The sequence below is a fragment of the Hetaerina americana genome, unplaced genomic scaffold (genome assembly GCF_022747635.1).
Source record: "Hetaerina americana unplaced genomic scaffold, ioHetAmer1.1.p SCAF_3, whole genome shotgun sequence".
Taxonomy (NCBI): domain Eukaryota; kingdom Metazoa; phylum Arthropoda; class Insecta; order Odonata; family Calopterygidae; genus Hetaerina; species Hetaerina americana.
Window position 1 is genome coordinate 88,710,830 of NW_027286874.1, and position 22,974 is coordinate 88,733,803.

The window sequence follows — 22,974 nt, forward strand, 5'->3', positions numbered from 1 at the left end:
AAGAATTGGACATGTGCAAGCTATATGGGCTCACTTTGGACCAAAAATGCATATGAATGAACATTTCCAAGGCCTTGTTGGAGCGGTTTAAGGGAAGAGAGTAATATATTTTTTTGCATTAATTCATAACTGTAGATGAAACTTGGATCCACCACTATACTTCTGAGAAGAAAGAAGTCAAACAGTGGTCTGTAAAGGGTGAACCTAATCCGAAAAAGGCAAAGATGGTTCCATTAGTCGGGAAGGTGATGGTGACTGTTTATTGGATAGTCATGAAATTGTGTTCATCCATTATTTTCAAAAAAGTAAAACAATAATGGGAATGTGCTATCTCTCATAGCTTGAAAAATTATCTCGATCTTGCAGAAGAAATTAATAAAAAGCAACCAAATATATATAATATCTTGATTTTACCAACGATTGTGCCACCATAATACATGTATTAAAACTGTGTAAACTTGATGATTCTCACCAACAATTCAACATGGACCTACAGAATACCCCTTTCTTAGAATTGAACATATGGCCTTAAAAGTAATTCTACATAGGGTTTTGTCTGGCTTTTTAAGGTGAACTGCATCATAAACTCCATCCTGAACATTTTCATGAAATACAAACAAAAGATGGCAGTCATTGCATTAAAACTCTCAACCAAGGAAATTGATCTAAGATTTTGGCTAGATTAAATTAGAAAATATTGAAAATAGGAAAGCGGTCAAAGATAACAGCAAAGTGAAAGAATAAGAATAATTTATTAAAAGTAACACAATCTTTAATGCAACACACTTTGAAAACCAAATTTTCTTACCTCAGGTAAAAGTAGTGAAAGCTTGCAAGGAAGCTTGAAATTTTTCAGCTTTCTCTTGTTTCTTCGAGGAGTAGGAGTGAATTCAACTTCCTTCAATTCGGATGCAGTTGAAGTGGGGGACTGGGGGGAGGAACTAACAGAATCTGAAAGAAAATTATGGTTAAGAACCCATATTCTCAAAATGATAAGCAGCCATCATTAAAGAACACTAAAATTTACCCATTTCATATTATATAGTATATATTTTCTAATAATAAACAGGAAATGCCTTTATTATTTCACAGATAAAATTAAACAAGTATCCCATCCAGTCTCAAAATAAAAATAAGTAGATCATTACGTACAAAGAGGAATTCAATGGAAATCAACATCAATTGGTTATAGAACATCTTCTTCTACAGGGTGATCTTCTTGGAGGAATGCAGCAAATGATGGACACAGAGAGGGCAAATTAGGTCATATTTAAAGGAAATTTTAAAAGTAGCACACACTTTTTTATCCTCTGTTCTTCTCCTGCTTTTGATGAACTTGCTCAAGTGACACTACAAATTATTTCATTAAAAATATAGCAAGGGAACTGACATATTGCAATATAACAAAGGTTAGGGTTTGGGGAAGGTCTAATACAGCACTCTTTTGCTCAATCCTCTATGATAGCTATAGCCATAGGTTGCCAAACATAAAAAAAAAACTTTTAACACTAGTAGTTTTCAAATATAACACTCAACTTGACTGAAATGTTTTGAGCGAAATTTTGAAACAAATGTGGTAATATGGCATTATAAATACCATTTACTGCATTCCCTGGAGTAATGTAACCTAAAAATTCTTTCTCCTCCGCCTCTGGAGGCCATTCTGTTTCCCTCCACTTCGATTTGACAGCCAGTGTTTGTGATACTTCTCTCTTTTGACTTTTAAATTCATTTTGAACACAATGATTTGCCTATGCTACTAATCCTCGTAAAAGTTATGTTTGAATAGTTAAAATATGGAACCAAACATGTTGAAGAATTAATAAAATAATTATAGAAACTATAAACAGTGAAGTTTTGCCCGTAGTTCCATGTACATGCTGAAGTCTAGAGCATGTTCTACCTTGTCAGTTGATCTACACCATAGCAGTCACAATGAACATAAGTCATCAAAAATCTTTAAAGTGGACATATTTCAACTGAACCATGAAAAAATATGCAATGGTATGTGACTGCAGGTAATTAGAAGAATATGATGCTATTAATTCCAACTACACTAGCTTGAAATGACAAAGTTTTATATCACAAATAATAAGTTAGAGAGCACTCAAGAGAGGTTTACCAATAAATTTGAAGTTTGATTCTCCTAGAAAAACATGTATGAATACTAAGAGTAGGATTTTGGGAGCATGATCCATAAGGCAATCTTTAAACAAAGTGTATATTTTATAATAATTCAAAGTTTTCCCCAGTTCCAAAGTTACAGAAAGAGAAAGATTTAAATGATTATTAAAATAATAGGGCAAAAACTAAAGCTGGTGGAACAGTTTACGTATTTTGGAAGGGTTTTAGGCCAAAATGGTCAAAGTAGTAGGGACATGAGGAGAAGTTCATACCACGCAAAGAGGCCTCCACAAGGTGGAAGGAATTGATGACAGGGAGGTCAAGCAAGGATATTAAGAAGAGGCTTGTCAAAACTTTGATAAGGAGCATAGATTGGAGGCTTTTGAAATGTGGGTGTGGAGAAGTATTGAGAATATGAATTGGACAGAAAGAAAAACAATTGAGGAAGTGCTAGGTATGGTGGGCGAGGAGAGGAGATTGTTGTGAGAAAGAAAGGAGGCAGGAAAAATGGATGAAAAGCACATTGATTGGCATTGGGATGTTGACGATTGTGACATGTGATGTGAGGGGAGAATCTTAGGCAAACAAGGAAAGGGCGGGAATAATATAGGGATTTTGGATGGGATGAAGGGAGGAAGGAAGTATACAGAGATGAAGAGGGGCTTGTGGTAGTGTAGGATGTTTGATTGTACTTTGTTAGGAGAGACAAAATGTTTATTTGATGGTTGTGTCAATCCTTAACCGGTAGATTAACTAATAAAAAATAGTTTTCTCATTTTTTCACACTTGTATGTGTAAAATACATTATGAGCTTTTTAAGGGAGATCTTAAAACATCAATGCACACTTCAGTTAAATCTAAAATAAAAATAAGAAAATGCACTAAAATCAAACTAAGAGTTCTAAAAAGATGGTCACATTGATTACTTATTTAATGAGGTAAAAAGTTATCCACCAAGTAAGAATTCTGAGCTTGCCACTTGTTCACAGCAACTATGTTGAAGCTTTTGAGTTTAACATGATGCAATTAAAAAACAATCTTACTTGCTTTACAATACGTGAGAATATTATTTTTCTCAAATTTGAGGACATAACTTCATGGCTAATGACATCAAGTAATTGATATATCCTATATCTCTGAGTATATTTCTCTCCTTTTTACCAATTATTTGTTAAAAATAGTATGAGAGTTGATATATTCATGCTCAACAATATTAATGCCAAAAGTTAAGTACCGGTAATCCTGAAATGTTCTGGCTTGATATCAGTATTGACAGATAATTTCTGGGGACATAGACCAAAATAACTCAATTTTATTCACTGTGAAAAAAGGATAATTGCAGGGAGAAAGATCCAGACTGAAGAGATGAAATGGCGACAATTTCCCATCCAAAGGAAGTCTTGGGTAAGGCTTGCAATGTGAGGTCTGACACTGTAGCGAAGGAGGCAAATACCACGGGTTAGAATTCCCTTACGGCAATTTTTTATGGTTTTCCACAATTCCTTTTTCACAACTTCACAGTGTGCGACAGAATTGGTTGTTTCACCTCAGGTCATGAATTCCACAAGTAGGACTCCCTCCTGGTCCCAAAAGACAGTGGACATGATTTTGTGAACTGAAAGCGTGGCTTTGACCTTCTTGGCTGATGGATAGGTTGTATGCCACTGCTGTAATGACTGTCTTTTGGACTCATTATAATGACATTCGAAGTTTAAATCCTCATCACGATCAAATCAAAGAATTGTTCTCCTTTGTTCTGATAGCATTCAAGAAATTTGCAAGCGGTGAGAACAAGATTTTTTGAGCATTTTTGAAGCCCAGCTTGCACGCAACTTTCTGTATCCCAACCTTTCTGCCACAATTTCAACCAGAGATGCCAGGAAATATTTTAAGTGGATGGTGGAGTGTCAAATGGCAATATTCTTGGATGGTTTCTTCAATTTTTGTCACAGTTTCATCAGACACAATGGATGCCCACCCCTGCTTCTGTCTTCATTATGTGTCAGTCTTCCCTTCTTTGAATAACCTACAACACTTTGTCACACACTGATGACCCATCATTTAAGTTTCCTAGTTTCCACAAGTATCCAATGATTATTCCCAGCAGTTTCTTTATGCTAAGTCAAAAAATGGATAGCAGCATCTCTTGTACTGATGGAAGTTAGAGACAACAGGGAAGGAACCCTGATTTTGTCTGTGTTCAAAATGATGTGAGATGGCTGAAGGCACCAGAATGACTCACATGAACTATTGTTCAAACCATTACAACGGAGCCTACCCACCCAGTGCAGCAACCTTGAAAGAAAAATACCTAAGGCTTGCAGTGGCATTGTAACCTTATTTTTTGGATGACCTTCAAAATATATCAAAACTTGAAACTTTTAATTGTTTAAAAAAAAATCACATTATCAATAACACCTGGAAGATACCAATGTGAATGGCTAAAACAACATCGTCAATGAGAATCACCCTAATCTATAAAAAGTTGTTTAACAATAAGCACATTATAAAACAAAAAACCCATCACCATACCAAATGCAAACAATTTTCTGGCAAATTTTTTTTAAGAATGAATGATCATGCTTAAGTGAACATCCCTCATATATAAAGGTATAGTTATACTGAATGAATAAAAATAATGGAGTTTTACAACAATTGTGCCAAGATATTATCAGAAGGAAATCAATGGAGATCATAAAGAAGGTAATTATAAAAGGGAACTTAATTATACCATCTTATTATTATTTTTGCCTCCAGAGTTACTCCTAATTATTAGGCAGCAAATGGGAGACTGAACTAAGTGATTGAAATTGAAGTAATTTGCATAAATCTATGATCTACTCACAATTTAAACTAAAAAGTGATTGCTCTAATTATTTGGCAAAGTTAAACGCCAAATTATTGACTTCTCTTCCTTGAAAAATGATTTTGAAGTAGTGATGTATAATTTTTATTGCATTGGTATCGCACGAAATGACACAACTAAAATAAATCAGGAATTGGGAAAATAAGCCAGATAAATTATTTACAGATTTATTGACTTTCATAATTTGCAGTATTATTCACGCAAATTTCAAAAATACATGCGGCAGGCTTAAGAAGGGCCATAAAAAGTAAGTACCTCAGTAAATTGCACCTCTTGAGCAAAAAACTATTATTTCATTTATTTTGTTTCAGTAAGTCAAGTCTGTGCAAAGTACTAATATACACAAAATGTTAGCCAATAAATATTATTGCCACATAAAATATCACTGAAATTATGTGATTTCACTCTGATCTCAAATAAAAGTTTTATAAAAATATTTTGTGGATTTAAAACAAATAAAGGGATATGACAGGAATTTCATTTGACCTAATCCACTGGCATGCCAATCAGGATACTCTCAATACTGAAATATGCCTAAATATGCATTACAATTCTCTGATTAAGAAATTGACTTACTGCGTGTATTGTCGCTGATTTTTCCTGGGTCGAGTTCTTCATCAGCTTGGGGATGCAGCTGAGGTACCCTTTCATCTTCATTCAGATTTGCAGCACGAAGTTCTTCCATTGAACCATGTTCTGGATGTGATTCAGGCCCCTCTTCATCCTCTGTCAGATTTGCAATTTGAGGTTCTTCTACTGCATCATGTTCAGAATGTATTTCAGGCATCCTTTCATCCTCTGATTGGCTTACAGCTGGAGTTTCATCTCCTGGATCATGTCCAGAATGTATTTCAGGTACCCTTTCATCCTCAGTCAGACTTGCAGTGCGAGGTTCATCTATTGGACTATGTTCTGAGTACACACCACTCGATTCAGTCCCACTGCGCTCAGTCTCCATCATCCCCAAATCAGTGTCAACTGTATCAGCTTGGCTACCTTCCGTCTCAGCAGTTTTGGTTGCACTCTCTTTGCTGATTTCAAGTTCCATCTCTTTGTTTACATCTAATTCACTTTCTTCCTCAAGCTCACTGATACCCTCTTCATGCAAACCTTCAGAAATGAACCCATCATCACCATAACTAAGCATATCTGTTTCCCCACACACACCAATGGAGCTCCCTTCCCATATCACACTATCACTACACTCGACCGGATTGTACACTGAGGATGGGCATGAATCGATGCCAGAGTCACAAAGACTGAGATTAAAGGTTTTGGCGGTTTGGCTGTTTCCTTCACCTCCACTGGATCTGCTGCTCTCCAGTTCAAATGGGATGAAATGTTCCACTAGCATGCAATCTGGTTTTCGAATGACTTCATTGAGCCTGAGAAGGAATGAGAAATAAGCATAAATGAATAAATTTGGATTTTTGCATAACTGATTACAAATGCAATATAAAAATACACACAAAAAATCATACACTCATTGTTCTGATGAATTTTAGATTTAAAAGTTCTATGGGTCAGCAATTGCAATTTATCTCAAATTTGGATATTTAATTTGAATATTTAATCCAGTTTCAAACAGCTTTTAACTAGGATACTTATTGTTACATTTAAGATCAAATTTAGGACAACCAATTACCATGCCCTCGTGAGGGGATTTAATGTTGCAGGATAATCAGTGAATTATATCTCCGTTTTAAATTTGAAGCATTTATTCCCTCTTGGAGGTCTTTCAATTATATCACTCAAAATGAATTTACTTTTTTGTTGAATAAGCGAACACTCAACTTATTATTCTCTCCAAATTTAATCTCCTTCTCCACTTATGCTTCGATGAGCCAGTAGGCTGTCAAAACATAAGTGGAGGAGATGGAGAAATTTAATTAGTAGAAGACCCACTATTAATGAAGAGCACCATATCTTTTTTAAATTGGAGATTGTTTTACATACTTCAGGTTGGTGAAATTTTAGCTTTAATGATACTGTAGAGCCCCTTCTAGGTTCCCCAGAAAAAAGGAGTACATTGCAGGGAAATGCAAATCACAGTTGAAGATTTTTCACTTTTACATACTTAATTGCTGGAGTAAAGGTAAAAAATAAGAAACAGACTGATAAATTGAAAAGAGGAGACTTATTATTTATCATTTAAATTTTCTCTCCACATCAACCGAAAAAGCTATCCCCATTTATTTATACAAGATGAATGAAAATATCAAAACTACATCAAACATCTTTGATGAATAAATTTGTAGAAGTATAAAATTTCTTCCTTCCTTATCTGGACATAAGATAATAATTAGTCATGGTTTCATCATAATTCATAAAATAAAATAAAAAAAACACAATTAAGGTAAAAGGCACTTCATGAAAACTTTACAGGTACCTGGTACCTGTGGACCGTAAAAATTAATAATATAATGTATCAAGCTTTAATTACTGAAAGAAGATATTATAAACATAAGAATGAAAATGGCAGGGTCACTTCAGTCTTATTTATTATTAGGAACCATTGAAACTATCTAATGACTGACATGATTATTTAACAAAAATTAGCCAGTTAATTTCAACTTTGAATTTCAGCCAATTGATGTCATGTGCTTTGTTTTCAATTTTCAGCAGTTCGTCAAGTGTATGCTCACATCACATACCACCCGATTAGTAACTCTTTTAGTGTGAACAGCACACATTGTGTCTTGGTATGGAGGTGGCGGAACCTCTCCATCTCATGTCCTCATCATCACCTTCACATCCAGATTTTTATGCAAAATTTCATCAACACTCTACCTCTGTTGTCACAATACAATTTTGACATCAAAAGACAACACAATTTGAGGATCTATCACTTAAAAACACTCTTTCAGTAATCCTTCTAATCTTCATAAATGGAATTCTTGACATATTTTCTCTTTTTAGACAAATGGTTTGAAAGTTTCAGAATCAAATCACTATTTTTATCTACTGCATTCAGTGTTGAGACTGGGAATCATAGATATTTTGACAGATCAATACGGCTCTCATCATGAGAGTCAAACGGTTCCAAAATTTTTATTTTATCTTCAATTGAAAATTTTCTATTTTGCATTGTCTTTCCAATGTTAAGCAGGATAAAATTTACGTTTCATTTAAGTAATTGAATTTCATTTACGTTTTATTTAAGTAATTGAGGAAAACTTAACACATGAGAATCTTAGCTAACTTGTGGTTCGACGGAAGAAATCAAGAGTTCAACTTCAAAATTTTGTGAAGAAAATAAAATAATTTTTGATTCAGGGTAGTTTTCATGTTATAAAGAAAGTTTCAATACTTTTTTATAATTTAGGAACCCATTACTGTTACAGGTATAACTGTTGCATCGAGGCAGTGAAAATGATTCCATTTGTCAGTCACTAGTTTTTTTGTTTTTTACGCTTCATTATGTTTGGAATGGAAGTCATTTTCATTCCTTATAATTCCGAGCTACATGCAAAATGAATGGCCTCCCACAGGTGTTCTTACAATGTATACATTATGTAGCTAACTTCTAGGCATCAGCATAATTCATTTCCTGGAAGACAGAGATACGAGTATAAGTCGTTCAACTTTCATTGACTACTGCCACTCTGTACTGCCTCACCGTATTCAAATTCTTCCCAAAAACCTTTCGCATTACTGCTCTCTCTTGCCTTTTTTAAGTGCATTTGTACGAAGTGAAGTCAACCAAGTTTTTTCATTAAGGCTGGACATGAGTAACTGCTTTAGAATGGGAATTTTTTTAAATCCAGAACATAGCGATGCAAATAGCAAGAAAACAGAAAATAAAATTGCATACATACTTGAATATTGCAAATACATTGAAAAAATAGGAAATTGAATGGGACATGGTAAAATTGATGCAAATAGCAGGAAAACGTAAATTAAGAGAATGCAAATTTGGGGTTTCACTCTGTTTCTCTTTACCTTAGTTTTTTAACAATCAGGGCTTACAGCTGTTTATTTACCTATGAGACCACTGCCTCCCATAGATGGTTACTGCAATTCAGTATAATAACAATCAAAGGGCCTTTGATTCCTTCCCTTCATGGCTTTTCCAAGGCTGAAGGGGATGAGTGTGGAGGGAAAGTCAGGCAGATAACAGCGGTATTGAATCAGGGTGCCAGGGAGGGGAAGTAAAAAAGGTGTAGGATGATTTGAATATATAAATTATTGAGAGCATGATTATGGTGGGGAATATACTGGCCTTCAACTTTCCTTCAGCAAAGCTCCGGAAAGCCCAATAGTTATTATGTCCATACAAGTATAACAATGAAATACCTATGCAGATTTCTAGAGAAATTGTTGAAAAGTTGATAATCACTCAAATTTGGAAATTATGAACTGTAAGCATTCACTCATATTTTAAAAATTGCCATTAAATTTGTTTGTAAGAATATTATATGGAGCAATTACCAAAATCCACCTACAATGATGAATCAGTCATATCATTATAGTAGTGTAACTGACTTCTGCATATCTAAGAAGGATAAAAACCCTGTCACAGGTGCCTTTCTTGGAAAAATTGTGCTTATTAAATGGGTCATCTCATTTTTACCCTTTAAAAAATTTAGGACAACATATTTTCCCTGTCCTAGTTCTACAGGACAGTCCTGTATGGCTTAAGGAAATGTTCCCAAAGTTTCCTTTCATGGCTATGTCACAGAACAAAGTCTATTCCTTTGTAATTCAAGAAATACACTCACCTGTATTCATCTATAAATCCTCTTGCATCATGCATACCCTGTCCATACTGTGGTACCCTCCTGCAGTTGATTCTTTCTACCTCTTTGTCATTAGTCCCCAAAGTCTTTGTTTTACGAACTAAGCGGGGAATATTTGGAGGCAGAAACTTCACAGAACCACGAGGAGGCATCGTTGACAAATTCTTTGTCAGCTCTGAAAATCTGGGACGAGAACTTTTCTTATGCTCTATCCTCCCTCCTACAAAGAAAAACAGCTCTTTTAAAATTATCTGTCATTTCACTGAGATATTAAAAGAATCTAACAATCAAATGAATGGGGCAGAATAAAAACTTTTCAACCTCCGTCTGAAGAAAGAGTGAATAGTACATGAAAATACCATGCATTTGAATATTAATGCCAACAGTAATTTATATTGAATTATAAGGCACTCTTAAAGGCTGCGCCTAAGCATTAATAATATTTTTTTTCATGTATTCAAGATTGGATGATTGATTACCTATTCCAAATCAAAGTTAACAGGCAATATACTACAGATGGTAAAGTAGCATCTGAAAGTAATCATAAATAGCCATGCTTTTCAGCTCAGAGTATGCACTATTTTCTTCCAAATATTTACCATATTTTGAATTTCTTTGTATAACTCATCTTCTACTGAATTAAGAGTAATAAAATCTTCATCCAATTTATTTAGCCTTTCCTTTCTCACAGGGATGAGTGCCTTTAAACTTTAAGGTATAATTCATGGTTGATATCATAAGAGTTAATATCCAGTGCAATGTACTTTTGATTAATGCACATTTAGCTATTTCACCAATATTCAAATTATGTAAGTAGTTGTTTTCTTGTATCACAGAATTTTATGCATGCATGCACTGATACACCTGTTGAGATGGAGGAAGCAGCAGTGTTATTAGTGCTTTGTATATTACACCAGAGTTTTGAATCCTGTAAAAAAAACTGGATTTTATTTTATAAATATTGTTACAGTAGCTTTCACATAACTTTTGTGACAGTAGGTTCAGGATTCCTTTAACACAAATTATGACTGGGATGAATAATAGAACCAAAACGGCTGAAGTTTCACGTGAAATGAAAAGTAGTAAAAATTATTTAAGAGTTTCCGGAAAAAAAACTACTACTGATGAATAATACCCAAGAAAGCTTACATATCAAAATGAAAAACAATTCAATTTCGGGTTAACTTAGGTTTTATGTTAATTAAGGCTTTAAAAACATCATTAGGGCACATTTGTATTGCCATTTAGCACCAAAAGAGCATTCGAAAATTTAAAAATTAAACCTTTAAGACTAAAGCATAAAGAGTTAACCCAGAAGCACAAAGATCCATTTTTGAAAATGCCATCCAAGCCTCCTACTCAACTCCTTTTGTCACATTCTCTCTTTTTGAAGACCCCATCCATCTTCACAATACTGATAGCAGATAGCTATCGAAGTGGTAGCCACTGATGAGGAAGTAAAAAATCTAAGTGTCTGATCCAAAGTGAGGGTGGGGGGCAGGAAAGAAAAGATGCACTGACTTAGATTCTCACACTAGCCAAAAGTAGCTCCCCCACCCACAGTAATAGAACAGGAATAATGTAAACTCTTACAATTTTAGACTAGGAAGTTGATATATTTTAGAGCAGTGAGTTGGTCTTCATGTCATAATTTGTTAACCAATAAATCTCATATTCATGTTATTTACTAGGAAACCACTATTCAAAAGACAGGAAGAATGCAACAGAATAAAAATATGGTGATAACTTTCGATCCATGTTTTAACTTAAAGTTAAGATTGAATTATATTATACATACAGAAAACTTTATTTTCAATGTAAATCATTTTACCCAATAAAAAAAACCTTTCAACTGTACTACAGGTTGTAGATCACTTAGCTTCTATAAAATGGGATCAGGACATGAAAAAGTTTGATAACCTATGATGACTCTTTTCCGGTTAAATGTTTCCCCATTTCATTCTGCTCACATCTCAGCAAATACAACATATCTTATGGCTCAAGCAATGTCTCAGAAAAACTTTAAAGCTCTTTAATATAAATTATAAATACTTGAATACCAAAGATGTGAGTACATGACATTTTAATTGTTTCGAATGGGAATTCAGAGGACTACCCCACATCTGGACCACTTGTATATCTGCTCAAATGTGTGCAGCAGACTGAGAGTTATGATGGAGAGTGTTAGGAGGAGAAGTAAGACGAAGAGGGATATCCATTATCACCTGCACTTTTCAACGCATATTAAATGGAAATAGTAAGAGAAACAAGGAAAGATCTGCAGATAGGAATGAAAGTCAGTGGGGAAACCATAAAATCAGATTTGCAGATGATCAAGCTTTAGTTGGCCTGTTAGCCAAGGGGTTGCATGCATTACAGAGCGCATTGAACAGTCAGTGCAATCAATAAGTATGGGGCAAGAATAAATGTAAACAACACAAAGGTTATGTGGTTTTTGAGAAAGAGAAAAGCTAAAGGATACCTAGGTAGAAGATGAAGGTTAACTGGCTTCCCATTAAGGGATTAAATCCTGGCAACAGCAGATCTTTTTAGTGGTATCCTAATCCCTACTTGAGATTCTTCGTAGAGAGCACTTGGAGTAAGTAAGAGCACTTTAAGTGAGTACACTGCTCATCAAATCGGATATTAAGCTGTGGACCTCTTGGCACCTTTTACTAAGAGTAGGCTAATGTCAATGCCGGGTTTTTCTCCACCCTTTCTACTTACTACTAGGAAGGAAGTTAAAGAGCAGATAAAACAGTTTACTGATCCTGGAGGTGTTTTGAATTAATATGCTCGACATAGTAGGAATACAACAAGAAGATTTGCATAACACAAAGAAGCTTCCACAAGGAGTTTATTACAGGGATGTTGAGTAAGTATATTAAGAAAAGATTATTGAAAACTTTGATATGGATAATGGCTTTGTATGCCACAGAAACTTGGTCATTACATTAAGATGATAGGTGTATTGGATGTGATACTGGAGACTTTTGAGATAGGAGTGTGGAGAATGATGGAAAAGGTAAAATTGACGGAAAGGAAAACAAACGAAGAAATACTATGCATGGTGGGGGAAGGGAGAGAGCTGTTGGGAGGAATCCAAAGGAAGTAAGAAATGTTGACACAGAGCATTTTGATCTCAATGAGTGTCAAAACCTGTAATAAGAGCGGAAAATATAAGGTGAGCCTTTATCAGGATGGAAAAAGAATTGGCATGGTGGAGGGAATGAAGGAAGGTAGAAAATATGAAGAAGTGAAGAATGGTGTATTGCAGTGAAGGGTGTTCATTTGCACCTAATTAAACAAGGTTTAGAAATGTAGTGGTGATCAGTTGGTGCCTATCCAAAGCCTCTCTAGACCATACAAATATTATTTGGGAGGCTACCTTATAATAATAATAACCCCAACAATTAACAAGCACCAATCAATAATTCTTAAAGTTATATGTTGACTCAGGTCTAAGGATAGCACGTACCTTCCTTCATGCCATCAACAAGAGCAATGTCTTCAGCCAAATCCCTGTTCTCAATGCCAAGACGTAGTTTTTTGCTGTTCTTCGTTCTCCTTGGAGTGTCTGATGGCCCTGCCTCTTCGTCATCTTCTTCCTCTGGTTCTTCAAATGGTGTACTTGGAAATAGAGAGAAAAATGAGACTTTATTACTCAGTAGAAAACTATATAAAATCAATAAGACATCAAAATGAATAATAAAATGCAGTTTTTTCACTCTAGAGAAATATTCAGTAATGAGCATCATGAATAGAAATTTTTATATGCATGGCTGCTTATGTATAAGCTGGTAGAACATTACTATTACCAAAGCCATGAAGTCATTGATTGGGTTTGAATGCCCTAGGCCACAATTTTTGCCTAACCCAAGTAAGTCACTCATCTTAATCATTAGTTTAGTTGGGTATCATGATATCATGAACAAATGACGTCGTGAGAATTTTTAATCAAAGACGGTTTCCCAAATGAGTTATTACTAAGGATATTTCTGGATGATTAAACATCACAACTTTCCATTAAACTTTCTTGATCACTGCCATTATAAAGGTTAATAAAAAAAGAAACCATGTCTATACCTGAGTAAACGAAACAGCTGAACAGCAGCATTGAAGAGAAGATCGACTTTTTTCCCATATATCTTGGTTGAGCCTTGCACAACAAGTGCTGCTTCGGCAAAGTTAATACTGCTGGGACCAGCTTCTTTGCTAGTTCCAGGCATGGATGTGGTGTTTTGTTGGATGCGATTCACTTTTAATAGGTATTTTTCTAATTTCTGCAACAAGGACTACCAATATTAATAAAAGGAAATAATTAGTTGGATAGCACGGCAACTGGCATCATGGTTGAAGTTGATGAAAAACCCAAACTGTAAAAATTATAGTGCCAAATTTTCAATAATATTTCAGCAAGTATCATCAAAGAATATGCCACCTCCTGTTGTGATCCTAAGGAGTGAGCTTCAATTGTTACAGACATACTGAGAAGCAGATTATGTTTTTTATACTTAGGCTGAACAGTTAAAAGCTTTATTTCCTTCTTCTAAGCTCTTCAGTTGTTTTTGGAGAAAAAGAAATAATTAACTGGACATTACGACTTAGAAATGCAGATGCAAAAAATATCCCAATAGCTGACAACTTTTCAAGCATTGAAGGATGAAAGAGAATATAATATTTTTTTTTACTAGCAGTCTTTATAAAAACAACTCATTTGAATCACTAGAGAATCATAAATTGTGTTCAAAATTAGTTTCATATCCTTTAAGTCGTAATATGGTAGCCAATGAATTTGATTGAAAAATTGATTATGACTTGCCATTTTTAAGTTTAGAATTAATACCAGAAACTTTTGAATAAAAAATCTAGTTGGAAACCAGGCTCAACTAAAACTAATGCGACTTTATTTCAAACAGATTACATTTACCTATGTACTTTAAAGTCACAATTTACGTACCATATTTCACTAAAAATACTCGAGGCTCAAGGTTTTATTAGAAGCTGTATGAAGTGCTACCTGGTTTCGAGCATTTTTGCTTACATGCTAAAGAATATCACTGATTTTCTTCATAAAAACTTATTTTCCTATGGAAAAACTAATGAAACATATTTGCAGAGTACTTTATAATGTAGAAAAGCAATGTTATCACCAGTAAAAAGTCACCTTTACATCACTCACACTATTCCAAAAAAATCATAAGATGAATTTCAAATTTCAGGTTTGAAATAAATTTCTTTGCAGAAAAATGCTGATAACATTCCAGTCTAATAATCTCCCTAGCAAATTGTATCTCATAAATGGTTAATGGAGGTACGCACTGCTATTAGGCCATTTCACAATAAAGAAATCATTAATTACTATAAGTCCATGAGTAGTTATGTTTTAATGAAAGGTTATGTAACACTGATGTTATCTCACTGTTACATTTGTACACCATTTCAATCATTATCGTACATGGCAAAGTTATTTTATCTGTTGGTTGGGATGACCTTCCTACATGCATAACTAAATAGGGAATGGACCCTGTAGTAATTGGTGCTTTCTAACTAAAGAATATATAGGATTAAAAGAAACCAAAAACAAAGATTTACAACTTCATAAAAGAATGCTTAGGGCAAACATTCTCAACACGCTAAACCAAAGCAGTGAGGAAAATTACAAGTGGTTCAACTAGCAATACACTGACCACATCCTGTATTTGCTTTCAGGTGTGTTTTTAACCGAGAATTACTAGTGCATGGTGTGCCACACACTTCAGCTACACCTTTGGCAACACTTTTGCATTAATTTGATCTGAAAAGGCATATTTAATTCAGTAGTTGAGTTTTAAAACCTGTACATCACTTTTATCGTCAAAATATTCAGAGACTGATTACTTTTGCCAAATCTATGGCATACTCCGAATACATGACTACCCCTTTTCCAGAACTTATTGTAGTGCCCTTATGTCCCAATTCAAACACCACCCTTTGCCCAGATCAAAGACCACTGCTTTGATGGGATTTTCCCTCTTTTTGGCAACCGAAAATTGTCATAACTTAAGTTTTCCCTAGCTTGCCTCTTTGCACAGAGTTAGAGAGCCTCATCCTCTTCACTGGGGTTCTGGCTTTGACCTTTGAACATTAAGTTCTGCTGTTTTTAGTTTTTTTTTAAATATTGCAATTTTCAATTAGAATCCAATGTTACTTACTGTTGGGTCCTATGGAAAAATGGGATGGCTACTTGAATTGATGGCTCGGGTAAGTGCAAGATCATTAATGGTCAATAAAAAGTAATACTATTGGGAAAATAATACAAATGTGCCTATTCCATTTAAAATTCAGATATCCATGGATGGGATGTTTTCAGTCCATATATCCATGTAACAGATGTTTTCTTACATATAAGTACGCAGGAATTTATCAAGTACTTAACAGTCAAGTTTCACATTTTAGAGATCGATTTACTCATAACCCCTTCCATGCTCAAGTTTTTATCAACTTTTCATGCACCTAATTTGATACATAAATGGAAAACAGGTTAGATAATACCCATTATGTATTATAATTCTATAAAAAACCTGTTATAATACACATTAGCTACAAATACTTTGTACGGTATCAGATACATGCATAAATAACACTTAGTAAGGTAAAAATACAGTGCACAATTCAGATCAGTAAAATACAACGGCAAGCACAATGATATTATTCAAGTTTTCATTAACAGATGAATACACAGGGTTCAACAGTATAAGATGTCACCCAAAGAGAATGTTAAGTTGACTAATTGGTTTTAAGCATATAATCTTAACATATCATAAAAATATCCAGTCAAGCATACTTGGAAAGCACTGACTAAGGGAAGAATATAGCTCAAAATATTAATCTAAACCAAACCTTTAGAATTTAACAGATACTCAAGCTAATGGCAATAATGTAAAAATAAAGTATATTAATTACAAAAATATTTAATATGCAAAAATAATAAATTAAAGCAGCTTAAATAGCACAATAAAAATTCATAGCATATACATAAGGTGACTAAAAGCAATTATTTACTTGTAAGATGGAATTCCAGTAATAATTTTTTCCAAACAAAAACATAATACTATAAATGAATTACAGTCCAAAAAAAATAATCATAGCTCAATATTAGCTTTAAATTAATTACCACCATGAGCACGTTAATTAGCCTTTAGTTACTCACCAAGAGCAAGTTGGCAGGCATATTGTATGTGAATATAATATTGCCCCTGGAATCTGAACGTCCCTGAACTTGAAAAATTTGCAAATCGAATTAAAAATTTGAGTCAATTTCACCTAGGAATCCAAATGCCAGGCACGAGGCCTATTCTGAAATAACGAAATAGTCACTTGGGGTTTCCATATTAACTACATTTCATACGACTTAGGTTTTGTTGTACATTAATCCAGAACATTGTTTATGTTTATGTAGGTTTCCCCAGCACTCAGGCCTTTAAGTTGTTGTTTTTCTTTGGAATTTATAGTAAAAGACTCATGTGATGAAGTTTTTGTGGCTATTTCATATTATTTTTATATAACAGCAAATAAGCATATTCACTTCAGGTCTTAAAAGAGTATTGAGGAAAATAGGAGTAAGAGGAAAGCTGTTACAGCTACAATTGTATCTATGAAAAATTGTATTGCCGAGCATGAAATCAGGGCATGTGTGGCTCATCTCTCTACTTCAGGATGCCTAAATCGACTATTTTGAAAAATAAATACGTTATCAAAGCAGCTGAAGGAGCAAAAGGGATTATAAAAGAGTCTTTTAAAAGATTGAAAAATATGGCAGAGATGGACAAACTATGTTTGGCTTAGATAAATGAAAAACGGCTACCATGTGACAATAATTTGTGAGAAAGCCAAGGTGTTACATGATGATCCAGTGAAGGAATGCCTAGTGCTCAAAAGAAAAAGTTTAGCTTTAGCTGAGTTAGCTTTATTCCTGTTGAAATGATTTCAAAAACCACAATTGAAACAAAATTCCTAGTGGTACCAATCTTGCAATGAGTATAAGTAGTGGAACAAAAATCAAATAGCAAGCTCTATTTAGAGTAATATCTGAGCAGAAATATTAGCATGTCATCCATACCATGCAAAGCAATTCACAACAATATTAAAAGCATTTATAATATCTTTCAGAAGGAAAATGAAAATAATAAACAGAGGAGGTTCAATAAAAGAAAGATGACATTACATGGATCAAGGCATCATTGTAAATCACTTATTATAATGCATGTGAATCACAGCTCATTACTGAGATTCAAAATGAGCAAAATAAATAAATATATATTAAGCTTACTTAACTACTGTAGATTAATTAGATTAATATTTTTATAACCATATCCAGGCAAAAAAAAGTCATTTACCCTATTTTTCCCAGTGAAACTCAGAGAAAAAAATGTTCAGTTAAACTCTTGTCCACGTCGTTGAACAAGAAAAAATTGTGTTCACATCATAATAAAATATATCATTTGGGGACTTATTTTCGGTCTAAAATTTTGATAAGTGAATGAAATAAAATGAGATGATATTTTATGCCAATAGGTAGTATCAATTCCACCAAAAATTCATCTTGCTTTATGATAAGGTTTTCTGAAAAAGTGCTTAATACTTAATTTTCATTAAACAAATCACTTTTAATTTATTCACACATACAAGGTTTGATGTGTTCCTTGAGAACAATCCCGGCAGTATCTCTACTATCCATTCTCAGGGCTCCCACATCAAGTAATTAAAATTATAAACGAACTGAACGAAGAATTGTTTATACAACTCCCAGATATAATACAGGAATACATCACCCAAGCTCCAAGGCAACAGACATGTTTTCACACACGGTGCAGTTTTGTAAGAAGTAAACCAATTCAAGAAACTGATGCATTCCACCCTCCTATCAACAGGCTAATACACTAAAATTTTGAGTGATAGTTCACAATCTACTGCAGTAAAAGCATTCATACCATCAACAGTTTGTAAAAACACTGGCTACTGGTTTCATCATACCAAATTCTATTTCAGCAGCCTTGACCTGAAGACGCTCGTTGAAACACGGACAAAACTGTTGTCAGAAAAACAACCTATGCGGTGACATCCCGAGAATGGAGAGTCTTTCGTTTTAAGTTAAGTTAGAAGGTGAGATTTGGAGTGGAAAGATAAGGTCATGGGATGTAGCGCACGGCAGCACCATGTACGTATTATGGATATAAGGAAATTATAAAATCTAGACAACTGTTAACTCCACAGCTGGCATACTCTTTCTCATATATAGAACACATTAGACATGGGACTCTTCCCACAATATCTCACATAGGCACACAGTTTTCCACATTTCTATTTTCCAAACCCCTTGGTTCCTTTTTTCCCTTTATCCATTGTATTTGTCTCAGATTTATCCCTACTCCTCCCTGCATGTGATCCTTATGTCTTCATGTCCAAATCACAGTTTTTTACCCCCCTTCCCAACCACCCCCTGCACTCTAAATTTCCCTGAGAAAACCCTCCCACCCAAACTGAACAAAGCCTGACATATGAATCCAGTCACAGTGTGTTGATAAAAATGTCGTAAAGTATGAAACCATTTTATACTACAAATATATGAAATTTCTAAAGGTTACCCCAGAAAATAAGTATGCTATGCATAATGGGTACATTACCAAGGCACAGGAAATAGGATAACTGAAGTTAAAGAGAGAGGTAATATTATTTTGAACTTTACATTACTTAATTTTAGGGACAACAGTGATCAGTTGGAAGTTGGACCAGATTTAATATGAACACAGTTGATAATGAATCAACATCAATATCATGAATAATACATAAAACAACAAATAATAAACATAAGGATAATATAACACCTGCATTTCCCTTTACAGATTAATAAAGGAATGGCTTACATTAAATGATGCTGTACGTTCATTAATGCACCTCCCAAAAGATGTACATTTACTGCAAACACAGAGCTACAGGCACTACTACAAATGTTATATCATAACATAATTACAATGGCTTACAAATAAGAAGGCATACATATGAAATGATTTGCATTAATTCTTGAATTTGAAAAGCATACAATACATTGCAACACTTTGAAAGAAATGCTAAGCTTATATGCAAAATTATGAAACAAGCAAAACATTGAATTGAAGAGAGCATTTTATCATGCAATACATATTTTCAGATTTCCGTATAATTAAGCTAGCTCTCCTCACCTCATATATTAAAAGGTTTATACCCCATAAGAAAGAGATCTACTTCAATTACTTTTCTTCTTGTTCATAATGGATTAATATTTAAAATTAATACAATATTTTTATAAAATAATATTATTCATTATCTTCTAGTTAATACAGCATGTGAACACCCCATAGCCTGGCTATGGAATATTCACAATTAAAATTTACTAGGACACTTAAAAAATATTCCTTTTTAGCAAAATTAATCACCCTATGCTGAACCTAATTTAAAAAGCTGAATAGTTTACGAGTATAACTTAAGACCTAAAATATACTTTCATTCTTCGTATTTTACTATTATAACTGCCATTAATTATTAAATAAATATTAAAACTTCTGCACACCAAGGAAATATATGTAAGAATCACAGATTTAGTATGGGAAGAATAAAGATGATAGATTTGGCAATGAGATCTCATGATGTATATAAAATAGAAGACAAATCACCCTGAACATCTCTTGTGAGCTCTTAAAACAGTAAATATGTTTAAAATACTCATTGGTGAAGACAACATACTTAAATATGCTATAAGTGCAACTGTAAATAAGCTATGGGGGTTACTAAGCACAGGCAAATTGGGATGGCGAAGTGGCTAACATACAGGCTTCCCACCATGAGGGCCCGGGTTCAAATCCCAGAGGCAGAAGGTTTCATTTCAGTGGAATCCAGATCCCTAATTGAGGTGCTTTGTGGAGAGTGTGTACATCTCACTAGAGTGTTCCTCGGATGAGACATCAACTGCTGACCTTTTGGTGCCTTTAGACAAGAGTAGGCTAATGCCGATGCCAGGTTTCTCTCCACCCTTCCTTTCCCAATGGTGCAAATAAACTCAGCTGTCAGCTGCCTCCCCCAAAACTATTACTTAATGAGCACAATCAGGGTGGCTAGAGGAATATAATTTTCAATATCTTCAATAATCACAGCCAATTGGACCAGATAATGAACTTTCCTAGCAGTAATTTCATGCACATCAACCCCATTTTTTGTTTCACCTTATTCTCTGTAAATTTTTATCTTCAAGCGAGGAAACACACCTCCACACCTCATTAGTTACTCCACTTTCTAACATTGCCTATTCCAACTTTCGATCCACCATGCATCTGAGCAATCCAGGACATATACTAGTGATGTACAAGTCACCTATCCCTCTGATCTACTCCTATATTTAATCATACATTCATTGATTCAACCCAATTCACTCGATCAAATGCCTTTGGGAAATCTAACAAACAAATAAATCCTGATTGTGCTCTATATTCCTTTCTATTAGTAGGCTAATTACTGCCATTACATCACGCACACCTTTCCCTTTCTTCAAACCAAACTGATCAGTCCCTATAATCTTTGGCCCTTATTTGATTTCAATTCCCTCCATATTCTTTCTACCTCACAACCACATGCGTCAATCCTAAGTCATATTCTGTTTCTATGTCAAAAGTTGCTGGTTTAATATATTTACCATATAAATCAAATGCATTTGTTTCCAGCTTTCACAAATCTTACTTGGTTTATTAGTAATTTTACTGCTGTATCTTGCGTGCTATGCATTGATTTTCCCCCTTAACCTCCCAATAGTTCTTTCACCTTTCTGTACATCACAACTATTTTATCCTTCTTTCGTATACTCCATGCCCTTGCACTATCTCCTCAAACACACTTCTTTTGCCCTAGTAGCATCTTGCCTCAGTTTTTTATCTACTGGTATTTCCTTCTACCTAATTCTGTGTTTAGGGGTTTTTATAAAACTGATAAATTAATTCTCATGATAAATACTTTGCAGTTCATCGAAACCTCTCCAATACCTCTCATTCCCTCAACACCTGGTATAAGGCGATCCATTTATATGCCAATGACTGACTATTATGCCAATCTTAAAGATATATTAGCTGATACCACATGAAGAATACCGTTTCTATAAATAATGAAATACAGGGAAACCCTTCTCCTTCAATTCATTTAATCATTCCAAATTCATAATTCATTTAAATTTATGAATACTATAATATCTTTTGTAGCCTGATCTCTACTTGGTTGCAAAGGGGAGAGCACTTTAAGTTAGGTGCAGTTTATTGGATGGAACATTTAATTGTTGCCTTATTGGCACCTTTCTCTAATAGGCTAATGCCCATCCTCCTTTCTGTCAATCAACATAAATTGCAGGGAATGTGGGGTGGTTTCTTGAGGGCAAAAATCGGTACAATAATGTACTTAGACTACACAGATATTTAACGGAACTTGTAATAACTGCAAATTGTGGAAAACGTTAATATCTGGAATTTTAAGCCAAGGTTTCATTGTATTTAAACTTTTAGTTAAATGATAGACATAAAATATGATTACACAGAATTCAAAGAATCATGCGATTGGGAGCTATGCATATACATGGGTGAAAAGATACACTCTATCAAAAAGAAAAAAATAACAGAAACCATCAATCCCTATTCACCAATAGTTCAATTTTGATAAACTTTACTCAATAAGATATATCAAATTAGTATAATAGTTACATGGAGCCATCACCTGAATACATAAAGACACATGGGCTTGTAAAGGACAGATTCAGATTATATAAAAGTATGGCAAGAAATTACAGAATTTCAATAGGATACAACCATACTTTAAGTCTGAATGAATGAAAATTTGTAGTGAAGGATGGCATGAACCACGCTTAATAAAGGCAATTGATGACCATAATTTATAGTTCATTGTAGAAGATCATTTGTATTATATTAGTTAAAATTTCTTTTACGGGTCGGGTAAACACACTCCTATTATAGCTCTAGTTTAATGAATTTGCTCAGCTAATTCCCACCTGCGAGGCCAAAATTCAAATTTTTCATTACCATGGACAACTTCATGGACCCATAATTGGAATATTCAAGCACTAAATTGCTAGTTCTACCACCAGAGTTACAGTGTTACGCGCCACACGCCCTTGCGGTGGCTTGCGGGGTATTATGTAGATGTAGATGTTAAATCTGTAGAATTAGGTGGCTACAT

The 22,974-nt window shown here is 34.3% G+C and overlaps 1 protein-coding gene across 1 annotated transcript in view; it reads right to left on the reverse strand.

The window, feature by feature from the left end:
* Window positions 1-22,974, reverse strand: part of LOC139690863 (uncharacterized) — a 45,379-nt gene that overhangs the window by 9,050 nt on the left and 13,355 nt on the right. Inside the window, exons 3-7 of the mRNA XM_071588474.1 lie at window positions 13,816-14,024; window positions 13,208-13,359; window positions 9,712-9,949; window positions 5,567-6,375; window positions 809-951 (exon numbers count right to left, since the gene is read on the reverse strand). Of these exons, the coding sequence (XP_071444575.1) occupies window positions 809-951; window positions 5,567-6,375; window positions 9,712-9,949; window positions 13,208-13,359; window positions 13,816-14,024 (1,551 nt within the window). The remainder of the gene's footprint in view (window positions 1-808; window positions 952-5,566; window positions 6,376-9,711; window positions 9,950-13,207; window positions 13,360-13,815; window positions 14,025-22,974) is intronic.